General features: G+C 47.5%; 1 protein-coding gene across 1 annotated transcript in view; it reads right to left on the reverse strand.

Annotated features, from left to right (window-relative positions):
- RAB6B (RAB6B, member RAS oncogene family) overlaps positions 1–20,833 on the reverse strand; it is a 61,973-nt gene that overhangs the window by 10,078 nt on the left and 31,062 nt on the right. The window contains exons 3-5 of the mRNA XM_058729941.1: positions 2,267–2,320; positions 1,992–2,097; positions 335–446 (exon numbers count right to left, since the gene is read on the reverse strand). Of these exons, the coding sequence (XP_058585924.1) occupies positions 335–446; positions 1,992–2,097; positions 2,267–2,320 (272 nt within the window). The remainder of the gene's footprint in view (positions 1–334; positions 447–1,991; positions 2,098–2,266; positions 2,321–20,833) is intronic.

Consider the following 20,833-nt stretch of genomic DNA (forward strand, 5'->3'; position numbering starts at 1 on the left):
ACAAAGCACAAGCAGAAGCCCACGGAGGCCTGAGGGACTGCTGTCTGCAGCTGTGTTGTGGCCACGGCCAGGCCCCAGACCACTCCGTGCAGACGTCACTCAGAGCAGTGTCTCTACTGGCAGTGGAAGGTGGGGCTTCAGAGCTGAGACACTGTGGGGCAAGGGTCTACCAGGTGCTCTTGGAGCCTCCAGCGCCCCAGGTGCATGGGGACAGGTCAGCAGCACAGACTCGCCACTCACGCGATCCCGGAACTCCTTGTCCAGGAGGAGCTGCGGAGCAGTGGAGGGTGGGCCGGGCCCACCAGCACCCTGCACCTTGCACCCTCACACCTACCTCTTGTCTGCCAGGTCCGTCTTGTTGCCCACCAGCATGATGATGACATCGCTGCCCCTCTCTGTCCTGACATCGTCAATCCATTTTGAGGTCTGCTGGAAGGAGTTGAGATCTGGAGGCGGAGAGTGGGGACACAACAGAATGAGAGCCAGCCCTAGCGGGGCGAGGGGGAAGGTGGGAAGGGGCAGCAGGAAGGAGGGGGACTGTGCATCCTCATACCCAGACCACTGGGTCTGGGCCTTCCAGGCTGGGGACCCATGCGTCTGTGGAGTTGCTGCCTCTGGGCCCTGCAGAGACCCTCATGTGGCTCCCTGGAAGACACCCTGTTGGAAGGTCACTGTCATAATGTGTTACACGGACTAATGGTTTTAGGGGCCCACCTGACAATCAGACCTGACTTTGGGGGCTCAGAGCATGAGAAATGGGTACACTGGACTTGGCTGAGTTTGGAAACGTGTGTGTTGGCAGGGGGACCACAGGAGCCCCTGGGGAGGAAGGCCCTACCGAGTGGCCTCCCACTGAGGGGAGCTCAGGTTGGCTTGGGAAAGGCCAGATTTCCAAAGAGAACCCTCAGGATCTGTGAGCAGGAGGGGGAAGGTGGCCCCAGGAGAGACAAGGGCAATGAGAGATAAGTCCGCTTCAGGGCAGCCCTTTCCTCAGTCAGAAGACGTGGGGAGTAGTTGCAGGGTGATGTCCACCCCTCAGCGGCGCACACATCTGAGGGGCTGAGGGGAGGCAGCCTATCGCGGGAAGACTCGGTTTCCCCCAGCCTGCTCTCTCCCCTGCTCCCGTCAGGCTGCACAAACCCAGGCTGAAGGCCCCATCTCTCACCCGTATTCAGGGTAGGTGGGGAGCCTGAAGTCAGGGAGGGGTGGAAAGAGGGGCCGGGCGGAGCCAGGGACCGCGGACTCGACTCAAAGCAGTGGGACGCACACATTTCCCCACGTGATCTCAGTGCTGTGGCCGGAGCCCAGGGTGCCCTCCCGCCACTGGCGCGACCACAGCACAAGGGCTCACCAGGTGTGTTCTGCTGCACCCGCCCGGGCAGCTGCAGCTCTGCACCTGCCCTGGGCCCCCGGGACGGACCTCCCTGGGGCTGTGCAGTTGCTCTCAAGAACAGCTGTTCTGGCTACGAGAGCTGCGCTGTGTGAGAAGTGCTCTCCCAGACCCGCTTGGCCTCTCCTTCCAGCAGACCCAGTCAGGAGCTGGGATGCCAGCTGACAAAACCATGGCTGCCGGGTCAGACTGGCCCAAAGACCAGTGTCTGCTCCCATCCTGTCACACACACACACACACACACATACAAAGTTGCTCCACAAGGGTCTTTCTGGCCGTCAGGGCCAAGGAGGGCAGGTGGGAGTAGGGCCAGCCTCCTGAGCATCTCTGCTCAGTTCTACATAGAGGCCCCTGCTCTGAGCAGGGCCAGCTCAGTCCAGTACACAAGAGAGTCAGGGGAGGCGGACACATGCTGGTGTTGGAAGGCAACTCACCCCACCACTAAGGACCTGTCTTCTTGCAGTCAGTAGACAAGCACACACGTGGGCATACACATGCATGTGTGCTCATGCGCGCACGCGCGCACACACACACACACACACACACAGGCCCTGGAGCCCCTGTGAGCCACCCTCCCTCTGCCCCCAGGACCCACACTCACTTGTGATGTCATACACCACCACAGCCACCGTGGAGTCTCGGATGTAGCTGGGGATCAGGCTGCGGAACCTCTCCTGGCCGGCCGTGTCCCAGAGCTGCAGCCGCACCTGTCACAAGGGGTGGGACCGTGGACAAGGGGGTCAGTGCCGTCTTCACGGTGGGGTGGGGGCTGGGGGAGGCCCTGGTTCTGTCACACCGGCACTGCCAACTCTGGGGTAGGCGTGGGCTCCGAGGCAGGCCCTCCCTAGCCTTCTGGTTCTAAAGTCTGGCACTCACCGTACGATCCTCCAAGTACATAGTTTTTGACAAGAAGTCAATCCCAATGGTTGCCTGTTAGAGAAAAGCGAAGAAAGGTTAAAATTCAAAGGTGTCAGGTAAGGGCAAAAGCCCAGTGATCCAGGCGGTGACAGCCAGCAAAAGAGGGGATACCCATGCCAAGCCTAAGGCGGGTCCTGCTCTGCTGTCTCTGCCCCCACCCCCGCACTCGACAGTGAGCCCAGTGGTCCCTCTCAGAGGAAGTGGGTTGGTGCCAAGTAAGAATGAGGACGGGTCTTCAGGAAGTGACAAAAGTGTTTGCGCAGGGGACGACAGAGCCAGGTGAGGAGGCTTCCCCAGGATCAAGGCCACTGGCAGGCGTATCTCCTGCCCTCCTTGGGTGGGGGCCTCGAGAAGCAAGAGCTGAGTGGTCTCCCTGCCAAAGCCTGCTTGGCCTCACCTGCCTCCGACTCTCACAGCCTCCCCTCGAGGCTCCTGGAACTCAGGCACCCAGGCTTGGGTTCATCACTGCCCCCAGCAGGCAGGAGTGGAGTGGGCGCAGGGCGGCTTGCTCCTGTGTGGTCAGCTGGCTTTCCTCAGGGGCATCACAAACCACCCCGAACAGCATGTCCCGGGGAAACCATGCTGACTCTTTTCTACCTAAACCAACACATTAGGAGCCAACCGTCGCCAGTACACCTATGCCACACCTATGCCCTCTCTTTCCTGGCACTGGGGAGAGGCGGTTGGGCAGGGTGCAGTCAGCCTTGTGGCCAGATGGCCGGGACCCATCACTCACTTGCTGTGTGGCCTTGGGCAGGCCATCCAACCTCTCTGAGCTCACCTGCATCTACGATAGGAGCTATGATAGCATCTATGAAAGGAGCTAAGAAGTTGTCCGCGTGAAATGGAGATGTCACTGCTATGTAGTTAACAATAATGAAGACTCAGACACAGCCTGAATGTCCAGGGCACTGATTAAGTACAGTGTGGTACATCCATGTGATTAGAATCCTTGGCGGTCATTTAAAATCAGATTCTTGAAAAATATTTAAGGATTTGAGGAAATGGTCAAGTGAAAAAAAGCAGGTTGTAAACATCATGTATATAGATAGTATGATCCCAATTTGATGAACTGAAGTAGAGACATAAGTATTTTTCATATTTTCTTAGATACTAAAATTAAGGGACTACAGTAAAGCCTTAATAATTCCAGTATGAGTAACAACATTGCGGGTAATTTTTTTTTTTGCTTCCTTTGTTATACTTTCCTTTATTTTCTACACTTTCTACAATGAACATGTAATAGTTCTAAAGGCAGAAATAGAGTATTTTGAAACAAAAATAAAGATTAAAACTTAAGCTTAATTGTATGGGAAGCTGTGCAGTGACTTCTGATTACAAAGACCACAACCCAGGGAAGCCCAAAGAAATAGAACCCATGTCTGCAGGTCCCAGGTGGTCTGCAAGCATGCCAGGTACCCGTACATTCAGACCTCCGACTCAATTCTACAGAGGAGTTAAAGTGGCTGCATCCCCATGGAAGGTTGCTTTAATGCAAAGCTGTGGAGTGTTGAGGAATCTTACAATTCTAGAACATGGGTGCTAGCCACACACCTTAGACATACCCCAATTCAATCCAAACCCAAATTTAATTTGAAGATGAAAGACCAGGGCACACCTGGTGTGACTTTACTAGTCATGGGTGAAGCTGGAAGGGTCAGCACTAAAACACTGGTATCACTTGGGTTCTTTCTACCTCAGCTTGGCACACCTTTCCTACATGGTGTAGTCACTGGGGAACAAGTCTGGAATTGACAAGTGGCTTATGGACCCAGCCATGTTCCTTGAGTCACACAACATCCACTAAATGATCTACGTTAGAGTGACAGTCCTTGTCTTCCGATACCCTTAAGGAGAAATGTGCCGACCACATGGAAATCTCTCACTTCATTAGTGCTCCATTGGCTCTCCAGGGAGTGCCAGGTTCCTTCTGTAAAGTAACTCTTGAGCTAAAACCCAGGTGCATGACCTTGGATTGGTGGCTATCCTCCCATATGCAGTCTCCCTTATTTTTTTCTTTTTAATGTTTATTTTTGAGAGAGAGCGAGAGGGGGAGGAACAGAGACAGAGAGAGAGAGAGAGAGAGAGACAGAGACAGAATCCAAAGCTGGCTCCAGGCCCTGAGCTATCAGCACAGAGCCCAATGCAGGGCTCAAACTCATGAACTGTGAGCTCATGACCTGAGCCAAAGTCAGATGCTTAACCGACTGAGCCACCCAGGCTCTCCTACAGTCTCCCTTTCTAGTAGTAGAACTCTAGATGTGTACACGGATTCATGGCTACCCCCAAATAAAGATGGTATTTCCCAGCTTCCTTTGCAGGTGGGGAGCTAAATTCTGCTCAACGGGATATGAAGGTGATGGATGCATCTTCCGGGATGGGTCCTTCCTGGGGGCGGGGGGGGGGGGGTAGGTTGACATGCCCACAGCTGCCCTCCTTCCTCTTCTGGTGGCTTGGAACGAAGGTGGGTGGTGTTGAGTCATATTGGCCCATCCAGATGAAGGTGACAGAGTAGTGATGACAGACCAACAAGATGGAGGAAGCCTGAGTCCCTGACCCAGAATAGCCACCTCAATAGCCCTAGACTGCTTACACCCAGACTACTGTGTGAGAGAGAAAAGAACTTCTCCTTTGCCTAAGCTACTGTTATCTTGGGTTTCTTTTAACACTAACAATAGCCTAACCAATAGAGCAAAGAACCATGGGGAAACATATCCCTCAAAGGTAGGCAGCATGGATGTGATGGTGATATTCTTGATTATGGTGTAACAATGACAACTCCAATTTACCTCATGGGGGAACAAGGCACTTCTGCTTCCATGAAGGACTGAAAAGTCACCAGATGACATGACAAGAATTGTGCCATTTGGATCAAGCCTTGGCAAAGCTCAACTCAGTGGCCTCCACAATCATAAACACCCACTATTGGACAGCCACATACTTTATCTCCAATCACCCCTCACAAAAGCCTGACCACATCAGTGGTACTGAGGAAATGAAGGCTGGAAGAAGCCAACTTCCTACCTCTTCAGCTGTCTCCCACCTTTAGTCCCACTCTCATGGTTCTTCCACATCAGAGAAATATCTGGTTCCTTAAGTGACCACTCTGTCCCCACCAAGCCAGGCTACTGAGCCACAGCAGATCCTCCAACAGCTGTACAGATTCTTGCCAAAGCACAAACACTGTCCCTGGGAATGACTGAACTATCAGCTCTGCCCAAAAATATATTCCTATGTTTTATTTCCAATAATGGCTGAGTAGTTTTTATCAAATGAACCATCCCACAGATAACTATTATAAACTGTGGAAAAATACAAGTAATTTTTAAGCACTGAAGAGCGATCAAAAGTAGGCAGAAAATGGGAGCGGTTACAATCTTTCAAGGAAGGAGAGAGAACAAAGTGAGATCCTACATTTCATCAATTTTTCCCCTGAGGTAACTGCCTAGTTATATAAGTTATAAGGACTTGGGAAACATTTCAGGCTTTCCATGGGAAACCCAGAAAGGCTGGCTTTGGAAGAAAGGGTATCATCTCAGGACTAAGGGTCACGCCAGAGGACTAAGGGAAAAACCCAAAGAGACCTGTCTTAACAAAATTTAAACATGGTAAGTAACCCCTACTCCCATTCCCCCCAAAAGATGAGCTCTCCATAATTTGATTATTATTAAACTAAAACTCAACACTCTTCAGAGGAAGGTAACACAATCCAAGAATCTCCTACAACTTATTACAGGTATACTTCATTTTACCATGCTTCACCTTATTATACTTTGCAGATAACTGATTTTTACAAATTGAAGGTCCATGGCAATTCTATGTAGACCAAGGATATTGGAGCCAATTTTCCAACATTTGCTCACTTTGTATCTCTGTGTCATATTTTAATAATTGTCATATTGCAAAATTTTCATTATTATATTTTTATGGTGATCTATGTGATCAGTGATCTTTGGTATTACTATTGTAATTGTTTTGGAGTGCCATGAACTGCATGCATATAAGACAGTGAACTTAATAAATGTTGTGTGTATTCTCTGGCTATTCCACAGACTGGCCACTCTTCCATCTCTCTCCCTCTCCTCAGTCCTCCCTGACACAATGATATTGAAATCAGGCCAATTAATAGCCCTAAAGTGCCCTCTAAGTGTTTATGTGAAAGTAAGAGTCACATATCTCTCACTTAAAAAATTTTTGTTTTTACATTTATTCATTTTTGAGAGACAGAGAGAGACAAAGCACAAGCAGGGGGAGGGGCAGAGAGGGAGACACAGAATCTGAAGCAGGCTCCAGGCTCCAAGCTATCAGCACAGAGACCGATGGGGGGCTCGAACCCATAAACCGTGAGATCATGACCCGAGCCGAAGTCGAACGCTCAACTGACTGAGCCACCCAGGCACCCCACATATCTCTTACTTCAAATCAAAACCTGGAAGTGATTAAGCTTAGTGAGGAAGGTATGTCAAAAGTTGACACAGGCCAAAAGCTAGGCCTCCGGCACCAAACAGTTAGCCAAGTTGTGAATGCAAAGAAGTTCTTGAAGGAAATTAGAAGTGCTGCTCCAGTGAACATATGGACAATAAGAAAATGAAACAGCCTTACTGCCAATATGGAGGAAGTCTGAGTGGTCTGAATAGAAGATCAAACCAACCACAACGTTCTCTTAAGCCAAAGCCTATTCCAGAGCAAGGCCCAGACTCTCTTCAATTCTACAAGGGCTGAGAGAGGGAGGAAGCTGCAGAGGAAAAGCTGGAAGCCAGCAGAGGTTGGTTCATGAGGTCTAGGGAAAGAAACTGTCTCCACAACCTAAAAGTGCAAGGTGAAGCAGCAGGTGCTGATAGAGAAGCTGCAGCAAGTGACCCAGGAGATCTGAGGTCATTAATGAAGGTGGATGCAATAAACAACACATTTTCAATGTAGACAAAACAGCTGTATGTTGGAAGAAGATGGCATCTAGGACTTCCATAGCTAGGGAGGAGAAGTCAATGCCCGGCTTCAAAGCTCCAAAAGACATGCTGACTCGGTTAGGGACCAGTGCAACTAGTGACTTTAAGTTGAAGCCAGCGCTCATTTACCATTCCAAAAATCCTAGGATCCTGAAGAATTTTGCTAAATCTACTCTGCCTGTGCTCTGTAAATGGAACAACAAAGCCTGGATGACAGCACATCTGTTCATAACACGGTTTACTGAATATTTTAAGTCCACTGTTGACACCTACTGCTCAGAAAAAAGGATCCTTTCAAAATATTACCACTACTCATTGACAATGCATCTGGTTATCCAAGAGTTCTCATAGAGATGTACAAGGAAATTAATGCCGTTTTTGTGCCTGCTAACACAACATCCACCCTGCAGCCCAAGGATCAAGTTGTAATTCTGACTTGTAAAGTCTTATTATCTTATTTAAGAAATACATTTTGTAAGGGTATAGCCACCATACACAGTGATTCTTCTGATGGATCTGGGCAAAGTAAATCGAAACCTTCTGGAAAGTATTCACTATTCTAGATGCAATTAATGACATTTGTCATTCAGAAGAGGTCAAAATGTAAATATTAACGAGGAGTTTGGAGGTTGGTTCCAGCCCTCATGGATGACGTTGAGGGGTTCAAGACTTCAGTGGAGGAGGGAACTGCTGATGGGGTGCAAACAGCGAGAGAACTGGAAGTGGAGCCTGAAGATGGGACTGACGTGCTGCACTCAGGATAAAACTTGAACGGATGAGGACTTGCTTCTTATGGATGAGCAAAGAAAGTGTTTTCTTGAGACGGAATCTATTCCTGGTGATGCCGGGAAGACTGGTGAAATGACAACAAAAGATTTGGAAAACCACATATACTTAGTTGATGAAGCAGAGGCCGAGTTCGAGGGGATTGACTCCACTTTTGAAAGAAGCTCTACTGTGGGTAAAATACTATCAAACAGCATCACATGCTACAGAGAAATCATTTGCGAAGGGAAGAGTCAACCAACGTGGCAGACTTCATTGTTGTCTTATTTTAAGAAATTGCCACAGTCACCCCCGGCTTCAGCAACCACCACTATGATTAGTCAGCAGCCACCAACGTTGAGGCAAGACCCTCCACCAGCAAGATTACAACTTGCTGAAAGCTCAGATGATGGTCAGCATTTTATAGCAACAAAGGTTTTTAAACTAAGATATCTACATTATTTTTTTAGAAATAATGTTATTATACACTAATAGACTACAGTATAATATAAATATAACTTTTATGTGAACTGGGAAAGCAAAAAAAATAATTTCTTTTTTTAATGTTTATTTTTGAGAGAGAGAGAGAGAGAGAGAGGAAGACACAGAATCCGAAGCAGGCTCCAGGCTCTGAGCTGTCAGCACAGAACCCAACGTGGGGCTCTAACTCATGAACTACAAGATCATGACCTAAGCCAAGGTCAGATGCTCAACCGACTGAGCCCCCAGGTGCCCCAAATTTGATTCATTTATTACAGTATTCACTCTATTTCAGTGGCCTGGAACCAAACCTGCAGGGACTCTAAGGTATGCCTGTATTCACAATGTCCACTATACAATAAAAAGGTTTAGACATGTGAAGAAGCAGGAAATTCAAGCCATAATCAAGAAAACAGACCCCTAAATGAGCCAGATGTTGGAACAGCAGAGAATAACTTCAAAATCATTGTTATAAATATGTTAAACATATAAAGGGAAAGACGAATGATGAATTTGAAGAGAGATACATGGAAATTCTAAAAACAAAAACCAAAAATCTTAACTCTACAAAATACAATACCTGAAATAAAAATGCACTGGATTTGTACAACAGCAGCTAGAACACTGCAAAAGAAAGGTCAGTGAACTTGAGAGGACAAAATAAACTGTTCAAATTCGAGCACAGAGAAAAAACATACAATAAAAATGAATACAGTCTCCAGAACTTCTAGAACAATATCAAGTGATCTGTTAACATGCAATCGGTGTCTCAAAAAGAGAGTAGGCAGAATCAGCAAAGAAATTTTTGAAAAATTAATAGCCAGACTTTTCTGCAACTTGATTGGAAACATCAACCTATGATACCAAGAAGCTCAGTAAACCTAAAACATGAAAAATACAAAGAAAACCACACGTAAGCATGTCATAGTCAAACTGCCAGAACCAAAGATACACAGAAAACGTTGATAGTAGTCAGAGAATGGAAAGACACGTTGAACACAAGGGAATAATGGCAAAAATGATGGCCGATTTCTCCTCAGAAACAATGGAGGACAGAAGACAATGGAAAAGCATCTTTCAAGGAAACAGCATCACCACCACCATCATGTTGGCCTAAAATTCAATAGCCAGTGAAACTTTTGTTCAAAAATGAAGGCAAATCATTTTCAAATAAAGGGAAGCTGTGATAATTTGTCACCATTGGGCCCTAATTATAAGAAATGCTTAAGGCTAAAGGGAACTTTTACAGAAAGAAATTTGAGTCTTTAAAGAATATAAGAGCATCAAAAATGGTAAATCTATGGGTAAATATAAAAACATGTGACTTGCTTTTGCCTCCTATTTGCATCCATATCAGCAACAGTTCATAACATTCTCCCCTGTTTTTCCATCCTCAGCGTGGCTCCCTCTCAGAAAATGGTCTCAAATCTTACTTTACAACATTAGGTATAAACTACTTCAATTCCTTGCATTTAACCCTTAATACAACAACACTGGTAAGCACTGTAACAATGACTAAACATGACTACTTATCATGTGCCAGCTATTGTACAGAGTGCTTTACATGCCTTACTTAATTTAATCCTGATATCTATGTTATGAGTTGTGTTCTTTAGTATTTGTATGTCACTGCTAAGAAAACTGAGTAAAAGGGGCGCCTGGGTGGCTCAGTCGGTTAAGCATCCGACTTTGGATCAGGTTATAATCTCACAGTTCGTGAGTTCAAGCCCCATATCGTGCTCACAGCGAGGAGCCTGGAGCTTGCTTCAGATTCTGTATCTCCCTCTCTTTCTTCCCCTCCCTGACTTGTGCTCTGTCTCTCTCTCAAAAAAATAAATAAACATTAAAAAAAATTTTTTAATAAGAAAACTGAGTAGAAGAGATGTTAAGTTACTTGCCCAGTGTCAACAGCTGGAAGAAGCAGAGCCAGGATTGAAAAGGTTATTTGCAAAGTTGTCTACAAGTGTCCAGCTTTATCCCCACATCCCTCTGGGCTCTGCATGTTTGCTCTTCCTGTTCAAAGCAAGCTTCTGCAGATCCCTGGTTCCTGGCCCCCTCCTCCCAGGTGATGCTCTCTCAGCCATCTCCTTTCCGTATTTTCAACCTTCCATGCTCTGCTCCTTCCTTTTGTCCAAGAAGCATTCTCAAAATTCTCATGTCCCTGTTGCTAAGTGGCTCCCTAGCCATCTGGCATTCTCTCAGCTCTCTTCAAATGGTAGGCTTACTGGAAAAGGACCCCAAACCCAGTCTCCACTTTCTCTCCTCCCACCTCCTACTTGACTAGGGTGGTCTGCTTTCTGCCCTCCGCCCACTGAAAGTACACTTGCTACCATTGCCAGGTGCCATTTCATCTCCAAATTGTAAGGACGCTCTTTTTTTTTTTTTAAGTTTGTTTGTTTATTTGTTTGTTTATTTATTCATTCAGAGAGAGTAAGCAAGCATGAACAGGAAAGAAACAGAAAGAGAGAGAGAGAGAGAGAGAGAGAGAGAGAATCCCAAGCAGGCTCCATGCTCAAACTGACCAACTATGAGATCATGACCTGAGCCAAAATCAAGAGTCAGACACTCAACCAACTGAGCCACCCAGATGCCCCTCTAAAGTATAAGGACACTGTTGAGCCAATCCCCAATTGATGCACTTGACCCTGATGACCAATCTTCTTCCTGGACACCCTTTCTTCCTTTGCTTTTCATGACACGACTTGTTTCTGGCTTCCCCGCCTCTCTAACTGCTGTTCCTTACTGAACTCTTGCAGGAACTTCTTCCTTTCCCTGTTCCTAAAATGCTGGTGTTCCCTGCTTGTGTCAGGGCACCTCGTTATTCTCACAGCTTCAGATAGGATGTGCCGACAGCTTTCCAATGTACATCCCAGGCCTTACTTTTGTCCTGAGCCCCAGATCCAGGTATCCAGTTTACTGTTTACTGTTTACTAGACATCTCACTAGACACGGTGTGTCCCACACGGAGCCCATCATATCCCTCCAAACCAGCTTCTATTTTCCTCCCTCCACGAATGGCAACTCCACCACTCCAGTGCCGAAGCCTCTGGAAGCCCTCCCGATTCCCTGCTCTTCACCTGCTCTCTCGTCCACTCCCTCACATCAGAAGAATCCTCAAGCTGATGACTTTACCCCCTGAGCATTTAGCCTCTCCATTCTTACCACCCCCACCAGCACTGCCCCAGTACAGACCTCCAACTTCTTTTATCTGAATAACCTCAACCGTTTCCTGACTGATCTCTCTGCCTTGCAGGCTCTCCCCTTATAACTAGTCTTTCATCCAGCACCAGGCTCTTTCTAAAACATCAATCTGACCACTTCACTCCCCCACTGTCCCTAGGAGATAGTCCAATCACTTCAGCTTGGCTTACAAACTGTTCAGGGCCTGCCCCTCACTTTCTCTGGTCTCATTTCCCTTATGTCCAGCTTTTACTTAATCCTTTAGTAGTAATCCTCTGGTCAAGACACCACACACACAAAGTTACTCTGTGTATCTGTGCCTTATCTAATGTTGTTCCTTCTTTTGGAATGCTCTTCCATGTGGTTCAAACCTATTCAGATTCATCTCCCCTGTAAGTCAAGTTCTGCAAGTCATCTTCTGAGCCCTCAGGTTGGCCTCAAGGGCCCCTCATTTAACAGTTTCTGTATGGAACTGGAAAGATCTCATACCCGTCAGTCTCTCCAACTGGCCAGTGATTCAGTGATTTTTCAACATGCAGTGCACAGACGACTTGCTTTACAGCCACATCAGGAGCTTGTTAAACATACAGATTCCTGAGCCCCCACTCAGACACACAGAATCACAATCTCTGGCGTGTCACTCAGGGAATCAGAATTCCAGACAAGCCTACAGATAACTCATTTGTGCAGTGAAGTTTGCAAACAACCTCCTAGACTCTGAGCTTGTGCTGTAATCAGTCTGAGGAGGCTGTGGCATCCAGAAGGAGAGGCAGATTCCCTACCTGGGGTGACAGACAGAGGGAGATGCCCATGTATACAGAAGGTGCTATTCATGAGAAAACTAAGGGTCACTCGGAAACCAAGGCCACACACATGACCTGTGTGGCAGAAGCGGGATTCGAACCGAAGTCTCCCTTACTACAAAGCCTCTACTTGGACTACTCAGCTGTGCTCCCTCTGCTTCCTGAAATCCCTTCATTTCTCAAGCTGTCACTGTGCCCTGAAGCTGTCATTGGGTTTGCGTGGGGGTCAGATCCTGTCTGGCTTCCTATTGTCAGACTCTTACGGTCATTAGCCACAATAGCTCAGCAGAGCCCACTTAAGAGGAACTTCATTTGCATTTTAACAAGGACAACAAAAGTCAGCTCTCTAAGGATGGAGCAAAAACAAGAACTTTTCAGATGGCTTTGGCTGGGCCTTGGTTACCAGGAAATTTCTAGCTCCTTGGCATCATCTATTTTCCCAGACATGAGGCACAAGCAGTTGGCCCCACAGCACTGCCAGCTGGAGCCCACCTCTCCCAGGCCAGATCTGCAAGGAGAAGTTAGATATGGTCTTCCCTGGGCAGTCCCTTTCTGGAAAATGCCGTAAGTAATTAATACTCACTCACTTCCACATCCTCAAATGCCTACTATGTGTTAGTCACTGAGCGGAACAAGCCCTTGTCCCTGCCCATGAGGAGCTGGTCCCTCCCCTGGAATGCTCTTCCACATGGTTAATGCCTAGTCAGAGTTTCAGATTCAGCCCTGAACTTCCAACCTTGTAGAGGAGCTAAGATTATCATACAGAAGTATGGTTTTTGATGGATGGAAAAGACAAGAATAGTGAGAAGGACTCTAAGAGGAGGGTAACCCTGTTTCTAATTGATTTCTTGCAAGCCCTCCAGTGAATACTAACTTCCCAGCAGGTGGAAATGGGGGTGTAGTGGAGGATGGGAAGTGTGAGGAAAAAAGCCCAGATGGAGGGAATGGGAGACTTTGGATTTCCTCTTTTTTTTTTTTTATTTTTTATTTTAGAGAGAGAAAGAGGGAGAATGCTTGTGTGGGAAAGGGACAGAGGAAGAGAGAGAGAAAGAATCTTAAGCAGGTTCCACACTCAGCACAGAGCTCCACACGGGGCTTGATCCCATGACCCTGGAATCATGACCTGAGCTGAAATAAACTGTTGGATGCTCAACTGAGTCACCCAGGTGCCCCAGTTCTGATTTCCTTAACAGCAGAGTCCCTATTAGACCAACCTCTTGCAGATGACTATTATGAACTCTTAACAAAATAAAACAACTATCTGAAAGCACTGGAAAGTGACCAAAAGCAGGCAGAAACTGGAGGGGTGTCAACTTTTAAAAAATGGAACAGCCCTGAGTGAGGTTCCCATTTTTATGACTGAGGGCAGCCCTGGCTGGAGATCAGGGGTGGCAAAAATTTGGCAAGAAACCCAGAGTCTTCCTGTCTGAGAAATAAGTCAGATCCCAAAGCTACCCCAATAGCCAGAAAGTGTGAAAAATCCTAAACATGAGATAGCTACAGGGAAAGGCACCCCAAATTCTACAAATAAAAGCTTCCCAAATCTCTGACCGACCCAAGCAGGTGACCAGGAGGGAAGGGCAGGTTTCTGCCAAGCAGTCTACCTAAAACTGAAAACCAAATCAAACCAAACCAACGAACCTCAAAAGAACTTTAATTTGCTGCTGACCACAGGGAACAGAACAGAGAATCTGGATCCAACCAATACTCTTCCAAAGGAACGAAGAGAATTCACAGTCTTAATCACAACGTGTGGGATAAACCTTAAATCACTCAGCATATGAAGTAAAAGCTATACTCAAGAAAAAAAGAAAGGGAGACCAACCTCGAGGTGACCCAGACACTGAAAGTAGCAAGTAGTTTAATATGATATATAATATAATATAATATAATATAATATAATATAATATAATACAATGTAGCATAATAATGCTCAAATATATACAGAAAAATATGCTCATAATGAAGGCACAGATTTAAAAAATCTCAGCAGAGAAAGAGAAACTAGAAAGAAGAACCAAACTTAGAACGGAAATTTTTAAATCACTGACGGGCTTAACAAAAGATGAAACAGCAAATCTGAAAACACATCAACAGACATTATCTGACAGGATAATATGGGGACACCAAGCAAAAAGAACAACTAGCCACCCAGGCAGGACACCCCCTCCCACAAAAGGCCCCAGAAACCTCAGGGACTCCCTGGTACCTGCCACAACCCACTCTCCCTCTTGAAGGCCAGTGTGTGTGTGTGAGTGTGTGTGTGTGTGTGTGTGTGTGTGTGTGTGTGTGTTGATGGGAACATGTGTATGACTGTGTGGGGTGGACCCATGGACAAGTGAAGACATACACATGTGATGCAGCTACGTATTCATTTGCATGTACAAGTATGTGTATGTGGGTAGGAGTGGGTGTACTATGCTTGTGTGGGTGAGTGTGGGGTAGGGAGATAAAGCCCAGATCCACGATATGCACATAGCTCTGGTCATGCCAGAAGGCTAAGAGGCTGAGGTGACCAGGAGGGAAGGGCAGGTTTCTGCCAGCAAACGTAGGCTTCCTTCAATGTCTCCCGATGCTGACCATGGTCAGTCCCAGAAGATTTGGCATGCCACTAGCAGAGTGCCCTACCATCATCAAATGGACCTGGATGGTCATGTGATGTTTTCAGTGACCTCTGCCAGTGCTTTGGCAAGGGCTGAGTACTCTGATGGGTTCCAAAGAACAATGGATAGGGAACTTCTCCTCTCTGAAATGGGGATAATCATAGCTTCCTTCAAAAACTGCAGATCACAGGAGTTAGACCACATGAAGGTACCCTGTATAAACAAAAATGAGGACTGACCAACTGACTGGGGGATTTTCAAGAGAAACTGTAGAAACCCACCCCATAGAAGACCATCCAACATGTTTCTCAGACTGTTTATGTGAAATACATCCCCATGAAGCAATCTACAGGATAAAGGTAAACTGTAATCAAGTGTTTCTGAGAAAGGCTGCATGTTCTAGCTCCTAGTGGAGAGCCAGAAAACATACTGGCACAGTAAAGGCTCTGAGAAGTCCTGCACTAAAGAAACATGAATAATTTCATGGAACCCAATGTTCCCAAGCTTCCTTGCTCTAGGAAACTTTGTGTTTATAATCCCTGTTAACATCCCTTATTAATAAACTAGTGTTCCCAGGGCTTCAGGAAAGGTTAACTGGGTTCTAAAGGAGACCACATCCCTCTTCTAGCTTGTCATGAAGTCTGAGTACAAGTATTCATTCTCTGTACTTCATTTCCTTTTACAAGTAAATTTATTCTTGCCTGTAACTACATCATAGGAATGTAAAGAGGCTATCAAGACACACGAGCAGCAGACTTGACTTTGGGGGCCCTCCGGCCAGTCCATGATCCCCATGATACCCGTCCTGCTCCTAAGTTGTGCTGCACAAGCCTCCTGTACTGCCTGATGCCCCTCGCAGGAGGCCAGGCTGCACTCTACACTCTGCTATTTATTCCTTTAATAATGTGCTTACAAACAGCACTGCTCATGAAAAATGGCAGGCATTTCATTTTATGCAAACTCTGAGGAATCTTAACAAACACAGACTTCCCAGCCACATCCACATTCATCTTCTTCTGAAGGTGGTATTACACAGTGTCAACAGGGGCTCAGACACAAAGCACAGACTGACAGTACATTACACACCTCCCTCTGCACAAAAGAGCCATTGGCCCATTGGATCCCCAAAGAAGATGTTTCCTGAGGCACTTGTTGAATTTTTTTTTGCTATGTGCATTTATTATGAAATATAATTTTGCATCCATCCACATTCTGACAAGACACAGTAATAAAGTCTGCAGTGGAAATTTGCATGGTGATTTGCATAAATTGACTCAAGACTCTTCTCGGGAAGAGAAATCACGAAAAGGAGTGTATGTGTGCCTTTTACTAGCCTTGGCCAGGCCTCGGCCCATGGCTGGGGAAGCATCCATAAGTGGCAGAAAGCAGCTGGGCATGACAAGCCCTTGACAATGAAGCTGCTGTTTGTGGTGTTCTGCACCAACCATCAGATGAGAGTAGAGGGTAGACTCATGCAAATTAGCATGCAAATGAGGTTGGCAAAACTTAAGGATTCAGGCTGGCAAGTGGGCGCTGTGGGGGAAGGAGGCGGTAGCCTCTGGAAAACATGCTGGGCAGGGTCTGTCCCTGCCAGCAGCTTGGCAATGAGCTCTGGGGGAGGGGATGCTGACTCCGGAGGCCACAGTGCAGGTACCTGGGTGCTTTCAGTACTTCAGCCTCAAAGTCTACACAGTCCTGGTGGCCACTTCCCTCCCAGTGGAGAGTGGCTTGGGCTTGCCACCACCCAGTTTAAATATCTATCCATTGCTTTTTTATCTCCTGTGGTCTGGGACATCAAGCAAACAGTATGTACCTTGCAACTTTAAATAAGGGGTTAAATTTCATCAAAATCAGTCGATCCCTTCAAAAGCCATGCAGAGGCCCATAGATATGTGGCCTGATGCTCCCTGGGAGGCTTCCTGAAGGGCCTTGAAAGGATCCAAGTACGAAAGGCCTCTTCTTAACAGGGTGAAAGATGCCCCAAGTGGTGGACTTTTGAGGGTGTTTAAGAGCCATTGAGGGGTATCCTACAAAGTGAACAGGACAGACTACGGACATCTGGGGACAGAGAACCACATCATGAGTCCCTTTAAACTTATGAAACATAGCAGATGCTGCTGATGGACTCACCCACTACCCATTGACCACCTCTTACTCCCTTGTTTGCCTGAAAACTGTAAAAGTGAAATTCTGCTTTCCCAGCCTCTCCAGAGGGTAAGGGTGATCATCGGGTGACCCAATTCTAGCCACAGTCTGCTGGAGGGGAGGGGAGGGGATTCTAAGGGAAGCTCTTGCTTTCTTTTTCTGCCTTGAATGCAGAAGTGATGTCTGGAGCAGCAACAGCCAGCCTGCACGCAGATGAGAACCCACACACCAGAAGGAGGAACAGAGCGAGAGCAAGAGCCCGGGAGCCGACAGCATCACTGTGCAGCTGTGCCACCTGAAGTCCCACCATGACTGCTTGCACCTGGAAAACCTCAACCCTTCTTCTGAAGCCACCACTTGTCAGCCTTCTGTACCAGAAGGTGACCACACTGCTAATTCGTGCATGCTTCACAAAGGAGAGGGAGAAGAGGGCAGAGGAGAGGAGGGAGGGAACGAAAAGATGTTAGCACAAGGGCAAGTCTGCCCTCAGTCCAGAACCAGATAATTTCCAGAGGAAGCACCTGGATGAATGCTGGTGCCCCAGTGGGTCTCTGAGGGCAGGGGAGTCTTTCCAAGCTACCTGGCATTCAGGGGGATTTTACTACGGAAGACCGTCACCTCACAGGTTGGCCACAGAGCTTGATGTCTGCAAAGATTGAACTCCACTCTATTAATGTAATAAAATCATCGTGTTGCTAGAGTTACATGAGGACTAAAGTTCAGTCTTCTGCTAGAAGCACAGCGTCATCTGGCGGAGCTGGCTAGCACTGCCCAGGTGCAAACGCAGGGGTGGTTGGGAGGCCCACAGTTTCCAGCCGGACGCTGGAGCACACTCTTGTTAGCTCCATTCCATCAGTATCGACCGAGCTAGTGGCAGGTTGTTGTCTTCCAGGTTTTATCCTGTTCTGCTTCTCTCTATAGTATATGGTAATGCACATCTATGTCAACAGTATTTTTGGCCAATGATTTTCCATCATCTAGACTTTAAGACCGAGGTGAGCTATGGTCTAAATACAAATTAACCTCATTCTTACTGCTAAAATTTGAGGCAACTGGTCTAGGTGATATAGGGGTTAAGTCCTACCCAAATAATTTCCAGGTTAAAAGAAAATGCAACTGGGATGCTGGTCCAGGGTCTGTAATCTAAGTGACAGGCCTGGGATTTGAACCCAGGCCTCCTCTGCACGTAGCATCATTTTGAAAGAGAAAGAGAGCTGAGATAGAATGGAACATGCTGTATCCTTCTCCTTGGTGTGTGACCTCACTCTGACCCCCTCTACCAGGGGCAGAAGAGCCTATCCCTGTCTCCCCCGGCTGCCACACAGAGACATGTGGCATCTTAGATGTCTAAGGGCCCCTCCTCCCTAGAAGGAGGGCCCCTCCTTCTAGTCCTCCACCTCCTTCCCACACTCCAACCCAGAAGACTCATTAGTTCTTAGAGCTTCAGGAATCCAGATTTTGTGCAACCAGTCGAGGGTCTACCCCATGTAACAGTTTCAAACACCTTCACTTGGCTGTTCCATCATTACTTCCCACTTGACTCTTCATTTTGTGTGTGTGTTGATGACACTGATAGTCTTCCAGGGTGTCTGGACAGAAACCCAGGGCCCACTCAGGCCTCTCCCTCCTCTGTACCCTACAGATCCACTCTGTTCACTCATCCTTTCCACTGCCCTATGGTGTCTCTGTCCTAGGCCCAGGCCCCTCACTCACCTCCCATACAGCCCTGCATAAATGCTCAGTGACACTCCTCCCTCCCCTGCCCTGCCCTTCCACACACAGCTGCATCCAGGTCTGTGTGCGCCCCGCCTACAGCCGTCACCCCTGCCCCAACGCAGTGCTCCACCTGTGTCTCCTGCAAACGGATGCCTTTGATCCCATCAGTACCCACAGAAGGAACCCTCAACAGCCCTGTGTTTCCTGCCCCACGAGACCAAGCCCCTCTGAGCATCCAGGGCCTTCCAGTACCAACCCTCTGGGCCCACTTATCCACAAGGTATGGCAGGCTCAGAGCCTGGAGCCTGTGGTACTTTCAGGGGGCCATGAAAATATTTTCTAACTTTAAAATTTTAATGTCTTTTAGGGGCACCTGGGTGGCGCAGTCGGTTAAGCGTCCGACTTCAGCCAGGTCACGATCTTGCGGTCCATGAGTTCGAGCCCCGCGTCAGGCTCTGGGCTGATGGCTTGGAGCCTGGAGCCTGTTTCCGATTCTGTGTCTCCCTCTCTCTCTGCCCCTCCCCCGTTCATGCTCTGTCTCTCTCTGTCCCAAAAATAAATAAAAAAACGTTGAAAAAAAAAAATTAAAAAAAAAAAAAAATTTTAATGTCTTTTAAAATCAAGAGAAAAACAAACATAATAATAATAAATATATAATAATGAATCTAGTCTGGATTATGTACAACAGTTGCAAAATATAATTTCATATATATATACATTACATACATACACACACACATACATATATATACAATGAAGGAAGGAGCAGAGTACCCAGGAAGGCAAAAGGGGAAAGACCCATGAACATCAAAATGCAGCCTGCCAATAATCCATCCAAAGGCCCCACGCTTACCCTCCACTGCAACAGGCAGATCCCCCCCCCACCACACACATGCAGTGCTGGACGTTACACTCTGGACTTCCACAGATGTCATCCTTCCTCTATGTCACCATCCCTCCCTCCAGTGCAGCTACAGTTAAATCCTCCCACCCTCTCCTCCAGGAAGCCTTTGGTGCCCACTGATCACTACCTCGTCTGATGGTTCTGAGGCCCAAGGCCAGAAGGACTGGTCCCCAGTGGGATCAGAGTGGGAGGTGCCGTAGTGGGTTGAAGAATGCCCCCGCCCCCGACCAAATTCATATCCACCTGGAACTTCAGAATGTGACCTTATTTGGAAATAGGGTCTTTGCAAGATGAAAACTCATCCTGCATTTAGGGTAGGTCCCTAAATCTAATGACTGGGGTCCCTACAAGAAGAGGAGAGGACACACAGAGACCCCAAGAGGAGAAGGCCACATGAAGATGAAGGCAGAGACTGGGGCTATGCAGCCCCACGGTGAGGAGGTGAGAGGACGAGGAGGTGCAGCCCCAGGGTGAGGAGGTGAAGGGACGAGGAGGCAAGGAGCCCTGCCACCACCAGGAGCCAGGGGATGTAAGGAAGGATTTTTTCCCAGAGCCCTTAGAGGGAGCATGGCTCTGCCACATCTGGATCCTAGACTTCTGGCCTTCAGAATTGTGAGAGAATAAATTCTGTTGTTTAAAACTGCTCGTTTGTGATAATTTGCTATGGCAGCCCCAGGAAATGAATTCAGAGCCCAGAGGGGAGACGAAAGCCTCAGGGCAGAGCGGCCAGGAATGACAATGCCATCTGGTCTGGTCACTGAGGGGGTAAGGGTTCCTCGGGGCAACCCCTTGGCCTGTGCTGGCACAGTGGACACAGCTGTTCTGTTCCTTCCCCCAGGGGCTCCATGGGATCCCGGGAGTGACCCAGGACAGGCAAACTGGCCAATATTTCAGAAATGGCCCTCCACTCCCGAAGCAGCTGAGTAAGCTCCAGCAGGTCGGGGTCCTCTCCCGGGAGCAGCCCAGTAGGTCAGCGGTCTCCT

The sequence above is a fragment of the Neofelis nebulosa genome, chromosome 5 (genome assembly GCF_028018385.1).
Source record: "Neofelis nebulosa isolate mNeoNeb1 chromosome 5, mNeoNeb1.pri, whole genome shotgun sequence".
NCBI lineage: Eukaryota > Metazoa > Chordata > Mammalia > Carnivora > Felidae > Neofelis > Neofelis nebulosa.